This window comes from Diadema setosum, chromosome 22 (genome assembly GCF_964275005.1).
Source record: "Diadema setosum chromosome 22, eeDiaSeto1, whole genome shotgun sequence".
Taxonomy (NCBI): domain Eukaryota; kingdom Metazoa; phylum Echinodermata; class Echinoidea; order Diadematoida; family Diadematidae; genus Diadema; species Diadema setosum.
Window position 1 is genome coordinate 3,881,202 of NC_092706.1, and position 7,317 is coordinate 3,888,518.

General features: G+C 38.3%; 1 protein-coding gene across 1 annotated transcript; it reads right to left on the bottom strand.

Annotated features, from left to right (window-relative positions):
• Positions 1–2,880: 2,880 nt before the first annotated feature.
• On the bottom strand, positions 2,881–4,459 carry LOC140245558 (uncharacterized). Its single transcript, XM_072325124.1, has 2 exons — positions 3,297–4,459; positions 2,881–2,953 (listed from the first exon to the last, which is right to left on the bottom strand). Exons 1-2 carry the CDS (start codon positions 4,457–4,459, stop codon positions 2,881–2,883), a joined length of 1,236 nt encoding a protein of 411 aa, XP_072181225.1.
• Between the last annotated feature and the right edge of the window lie 2,858 nt (positions 4,460–7,317).

Genomic DNA, 7,317 nt, shown 5'->3' on the forward strand with positions numbered 1-7,317 from the left:
AAAAAGAAAAGAAGAAACAGAGCTTGTAGTTTGCAGTCTCCTCATAAACTATAAGTAATATTTAACTGCTGAACTACCAAGACCAGACAAAGTGCCTTAAAAAAGAAAAAAAGAAAAAAAGAAGAAAGAAATACACTCATACCAACACACACACACACATACACAAACAAACAAACACAAGGCAGCTCTCTTAAAGAGAATTTACATATATACATTGTATATATATATATATATATGTTTCTTTCTTTCTTAAAAAGAGACTCCTAAAATAACAGCTGTTTTCAATGTATTGGAAGTTTTCCTTGCATTACATTTTCTTTGCCCTCTTTGTTTTGTTTTGATAAAGTGCTAAACTTACAATTATAAGATTTCCTTTGAATAATGCAGATTTGATTTCTCAATGGGCTACCCCGTCAGCACATTGGCAATTTATATGTTTCGAGTTTGTAAATGTACTTTGATACAGCACTACTGAAACCGAGAACAGATCGTTCTTCATGACACTTTGAAAGAGGCGCTTGATAATACTCTTATCAACGCATAGAAAGTATCACGGAGATGTTACAGAGATGAAGTGGCAACTCTTCGTAATTCATGCAAACACATGCTTGTGTTCAATGCGTTACAATGGGATGTCTAGCATTCAACTACGCTTTTAAGTCATGCGCGGCATGACCTTTCGTTGAATTACAAGCTTTATTTCATCTTAAAATTTTAAATGAAATACTCGAATTGATTTAGAATAGTTTAAGAAAGAATTCAATATTATAAACATGTATTTCTAGTTTCTTCGTAATGCGCAAATCGAAATTAAATGAAAATTAGGCCCTCTTAAAAACCTAATATTTTTCTATAATGCGCACATTTCCGCATGTTAGTTTTCTATCTTTCAATCTGGGAAATTTTGATCTTTCAAATAAAGTACTCCCCTAAAGCGTGTTCTAGCGTGTTTTTAAACTATTTGTTGTTAAAATTGTCAGTTTTACACTGCATTTTGATTTGCTGCTCCAATTCAAGGTACACAAATTCATTGTTGACATCACATTGATATAGATAGATAGATATTGGTTTATTTCATCAAAAGGAAGATACATAGCAGCCCAGAGGCTGAATTGCGTGTTCTTGATGTAAATATACAAACGAAACAAAACAATACAATACGATAGTCATTCACATTAAGCAATCTATCCAAAACAAATAAGCCTTATTTCATATTCGTTACTACAAATACAATTCTCTTTCAAAATACAATATTCCATCAACAACTGATTACACATAAATAATTACAGCAGAGAAAAAGAAACAATTGATTTAAAGTATGAAAAGACACACACAAAAAAACCTGCGGTTGTATGTACACATGTGTATATATAATAACATAACATAGTGTGCCCCATCAACAATAATAATAACTCTTACCAAATTTTAAATCAAATATTCAAATACTACATAAATTAACAATATACTTATCTACCTTTTACATTACTATCAACTTACAGTTGGCAACTTTTTTTACCAAAGAAAAAAAAAAGAAAAGAAAAAAGAGAGAAACTATAAACTATACAAATCTCCTACACTAACCTTTAAATAAACTGCTCAAAATTGTCGGGGGTAATCAGCCAAATCAGATATCGTTTTCTCAATAGAAAAAACGACCACAATATCATATGATAAGCATATAAATATCAAAACTCAAATCAAATTCTCAAACTCTTAGAGACCCAGATCTATCCCCAAATTCCTAGCCACAAACTTATAACCAAAAGAACATTATACAATCCATATCTGTTCCCTCCTTATAAAAAAATATTACAATCTTAACAACACACAGTCAATGTCTGACAGATGAAATATAACTATCCAAATATCACAGCGCTCACATACCTTTCAAGTATGAAAAACTCTAACAAAAAACTCACACACAAAACAAACATTGATAGGTGATTAAACACTATCATTGCCATCATCGCCAACTTCATCCAAGATGACGACTACAAAAAACACCTACAATTATTTTCGTGCATAATGTACACCTCCCTTCCTCTACTCCAACAATACAAAAATTATTTCACAGATTACTATTTAAAAGTCTTGTAATATATGGAAGAGAGCTGTTGCGGTACCTGCTTGTTCTGCACTTAAATTCACTGAGCAAGTTTTTACTACGTAGATTGCGTCCATGTGCTTCCAATCTAGTGTGTGGGAGCCAATCAGCAAATCGTGATCGTGGGCAATTCAACTGAACTGCAAATTTCTGACACAATTTTAGACGGCGTTGACATAACCGTGGTAAATCACAAACAGTCAAAGCATTTGTGTAATTTACAAATGAGGGGCCAAGCATGAGACGACATGCACGTTTTTGTATTTTCTCAATTTCTTCACTTTGTTTCTTTGTCAATCCTGAGTTCCAAACAATGGTGCAGTATTCTAGGACTGGCCTGACGTATGCTGTGTAAACCTTGACTAAGTCCGCTGTAGGCAGGTTAAAGCCCTTCAATATCCTGAGCATGTGGAGTCTCATGTTTGCCTGTTTTAACATTTTTTCAACTTGAGCTGACCATTTAAGGTCATGTTGGATCATAACACCAAGAAGTTTAACTGATTCATGATTGACAAGATTTTCACCATTTATCTGAACAGGTGAAATATCAGGTGGATTACGGACAAAAGAGACATTCATAGTGATACATTTCCGAGGGTTCAGTTTCATTCCATTTGTCTGGGCCCATTTCACAAGATCATTTATAACAAGCTGAATACGACTATTTGACTCGATGGTCCTACATTCAGCGAGAGTCAAATCGTCCACGTATTTCCAATATGGGATATCTGATTGTTGGCAGGCATCATTAATAACAGCAAGAAATAATATCGGGCCTAGTCGGGTACCCTGAGGAGCGCCTGATTGCACGTCCAGCCATGGAGACCTCGCATTACGATAACGGACACACTGAACACGACATGTGAGGAAATTACAGATCCAGGCAACAACGCTTTCGCGTACATTCATGCGAAGTAATTTAGTTATAGCGATATTATGACTTATTCTGTCGAACGCTTTACTGAAATCAGTTGCTACAATGGTTGCCAGGGATCTTGGGTTATCGACATTCTTTTGTATCTCATGTAGTAAACTAACCAGGTAGTGAGCAGTTGACACATGCTTTTGGTTTCCATACTGAGAGGGATCAATAAATGGGAGCATATCATCCATAGCCCATTTTGTAATGAATTTTTCTGCTATTTTGACAAAGTGATCAGTTAAGGACACGGGTCTCAGATCTTTCACTGACGCTGGGGACGATTTGGGGACTGGAACAACCACCGCTTTTTTCCATACATCAGGGATAACTGCCTGCTGGTAAGATGCATTGAAGATATCTGTGAGGGGGACACTCAATTCGTAGGCAAACTCCTTGATCAGTCTCGCCGAAATACCATCGGGCCCGGGAGCTTTATTACTTTTTAGAAGCTTTAGCTCCCGATGGACTTGCCAGGGATGTACAACAGGACAAGGCTTCCTAGCTGGGAGATAAGCTGGTAAGGTTGTGGTGTCAAGTCTTGGGATGTCAGCTGTGACCTCGACGAATGCTTCATTTATTGCCGAAGCCGTAGATGTCAGGTCCGTTGCAGATATTCCATCTATTCTGATGAGTGGGGTTGTTTTCTGTCTCCCGCTCATAGCCTGGATATGCTGGTGCCAAGAGGAAGGATTGGTCATCTGCATCTTTTTAACTTTGTTTATATAGTGGTCGTGTTTAGCTGTGGCAATGCTTCTCTGTACACGGTTGCGAAGCCGTCGCCATTCAGCATGGTTTCCTTCTGCGTATGCTATTTGTCTTTGGTTTATCAAATCTTTGATAGCTGATGTCATCCACACTTTGTCTTTGTTGAACAATGTGACAGTTCGAGCTGGGAAATGCTTGTCGATTAGAGGATTGAGCACTGAATATAGAATGTTACATTTTTCATTCACATCCTCAGCCTGAAACAGATCTGTCCAGTCATAATTGAGCAACCTCCTGCCAAACTGTCTGATATCACTATCTCTCATTGGCCTGGTGGTTCGCTTTTGATGGATGAGGGGTTCCTTAGAGGACATGTTGCTTGGTGTCCACAGTACAACGCAGTGGTCACTTGCGCCCAGTGGCGGTACAACCCTAGGACAAGAATAATGATTGCTGAAATTTGTTATGATTTTGTCCAGGATTGAGGTTCCTCTCGTCGGTTTGTCCACCACCTGTCTAAATTGCTTGTCAGCAAGAATCTGTGCAACATCCAGATCGTTCAAATCACCAAGGATCACAAATCCAACGTCAGGATGTCTAGACGCGATGCTGTCCATAGTTTCCTGCATGTGGTCAATTAATGTTTCAGCTGTGCTACTCCCGGGTGGGAAATACACTGCCGCAACAACGATGAAGGAGACTGACCGAGGTAATTTGGTTGGCTCCATCCTTACCCATACTATTTCTAGCCCATCTGGGACCACAATATCGGTAATAACCTGTGGTTTGATGTTGTCTCTCACATAGACGGCAACGCCTCCTCCTCTTGAGTGAGTTCGTGATTTACAAAACACATCATATTCATTGATAGTGATAGACTCGACTGGAAGATCCGCACTAAACCATGTTTCTGTTACCACGGCTACATCAATGGCACTGCTCAGCACATACGAATGAAATTCATCAAATTTATTATTCAGTGAACGGGAATTAGTCAGCAGGAAAGATGGGAATGAATATATTGGTCTAGCCTTTTCCGCATCCCCCTGTAAATTACTCCTGAATCTCCTGATTGTCTTTTGTTTTTCACTTCGCTCATCATGTTTATTAAGATTAGGAGACACTCTTCCACTAATCTCTGGATACAGGATAATGCCATTATCAACTGAACGGGTTCTGGTCGCTCCTGCTCTTTTCCCCCTCCGAGTTCTCTTTTTTCGTGAGATTCCTATTGCGTTGATTTGTTTCCACAACTTCACTGGTAGCCTCTCATAACACATATAATGAAGACCATAAGAATACAACTGCTGCCTATCATACGTAGTATTTATTCTGGTAGGTAATTCACAATGTTCTATTCGATCACCAGTACTTATACGTTCCATAGGCCCAGGGTTGGGGTTTATGTCTCCATCTTGTAGAAGGGAGATTTGATATGTTGCCTCTGAGTTCGGGTAGTAGGACAGCTTTAGGCTAAGGAATTTCCTTACCAGTTTTGACGATCGGGGGTAGGTTTTCCAAAATGGCGTACTTGGCCTGTGTAATGCATCGCCCAGTTCACAATGAATACAACTTTCCAACAGGCACAATCCAAGAAGGAGCACAAAAGCAGCACACTTGACCGCCTTCATTGTTGTTACAGGTCACCTTTGTTCCTTCCAATAGCTCAGTACTTAAAGAAGTTCAAGCCTGAGTGATCCCCATACAGAATGTGGACGCTGAAGAAGCACTGCAACATGGCTGCATTGGGCCTCTAGTGCATGACAAGCAACATGGAGGCATCGAGTCCAACAGTTCTTCCAGTCCACGTATTGCCTTCCTGAGGGTCTAGGAAGATCCTGGGCTATTACTACAACGATGGTGATATTTTGACCCAATAGGTTCCACTAAAACCACACAAACCATGTCACAGTACAAGAGCACGATGTGAGGAGCTGCGCAAGGTTGGGCGCTACACTCAAAAAAAAAAAAATTGAAAGAGAGAGTGAATTGCAGTAGGGGCAAGTATTTCTAGATGTGAGAGCGCTAGTCCTGATTATTCATGCTCTCTTTTGTCAAAGCACATGGGTAACACCTGTAGTTGAACGCATAACTTCTCGGCGGTGCCGCGCATGACTTCAAAGGAGAGCAGTAGTTGTCTCTCCTTCTCTAGCACCTCCCTGGAAAGTATATCATAAAACAAAGGTTATTACAAATATTGAAATTTATATATTTTCTTCCCTAATACATATGCAGTTCCTGTGGCTGCAAACACATTTGTAAAACATTTTAATTGATGACTATCAACCTTAGAATATTTGAAGAAAATATTCGATTTTATAAAAAATGTTTTCAATTGTGTTGCAAACCTGCGTCCGTCCTGTCCGTCACACATTTGTATTTTGAGTCGCTCCATGTGTAGCCATCACAACATACGACTGCCTGTACAATTCGGGTCTCGTATATCCTTGCAGTCTTGTAAGCTATCGTTGTCCTGGTTTTTCACGTGAAAGTCAAGTGAAATCATCAACCATCCAGTAGTAAAGGGGAAAATTTCAACAAACACATACACACACATACAGGCATATATATATATATATATATATATATATATATATATATACATACATACACAAGTATATATAATTGTATAAGTATAAATGCGTCCATAGGGGGAATATCTGGTTGAAAACGAGGTATCAAGAGGAATTCGTTCCAAAGAGACAATTTTTGATTCCCCTTAAGGTTTTGACAATGTTTTTCAAAGCCTTATCATTGATCTGGGGCCTCAGTACTACTCCACAGGGCACAGATGGCATAGTGTGTATAGCTTGAGGACTGTACCATCAATACAATTTAGGGGACATTGACAAGGATGCAAAAAATAAAAAGAAAAAATGGGTGTATATATTGGATGTGCATAGAAAACGGGTCATTGGAGGAATTTAGGTATATCTGTTTTTTTTCTAAAAAAGAGTTTTATTTGCTCACTAACATACAGAATTTAGTGGTATAAGATGCACTTTGTCCTCTTGTCAGTTCAATTCTGCACATTAATGCATAATTTTTACAAAAAGGGCAATATTTGCATTTTTTCTGAATATTTTCATGCTTTTTATCAAAATCTCCCCAAACTATCATTAATTCCGCATTTCCCCTTATGGATGGAAATAACGTTTTATATATATAATATATATAAATATATATTAGGATCCGTAAGTCGGGGAGGACAATTTTCTGAAAATGACATGACATGATTTCCTTACTCTTCTACTTTAATTTCATGTATAACACGAGTTATAAAAGTACTCGGTTGCGGAGATATCGATGATCTTATTAGCGCATGTCTAGTGGGTTAGGAAATCAGCGTTTCCAGAAAAACCGTCTTCAAAGTTTTCCTTCCGACGCTGTCGCGATCAAGTGGAGGCAAGACAATTTTCACCGCTTGACAATCTAAAAACCTCCGCGATGTTCATTCAGTAAACAGTTTCATCTGCAGTTTAGTTGGCAATATGGCTCTCCACGCTCTAGAGATTCTACGGATCGCATTTGATAATAGTTTTATACCATAGATGGATAATAAGTGCTTTCAATTTTTGTGCAAGTG

Coding starts and splice junctions, on each gene's coding strand:
- LOC140245558 (XM_072325124.1), bottom strand. CDS start 4,459: ATGGAGCCAACCAAATTACCTCGGTCAGTCTCCTTCATCGTTGTTGCG. Junction 2,954..3,296: donor GTCCCCAAATCGTCCCCAGC/GTCAGTGAAAGA, acceptor TGTCGTGTTCAG/TGTGTCCGTTATCGTAATGC.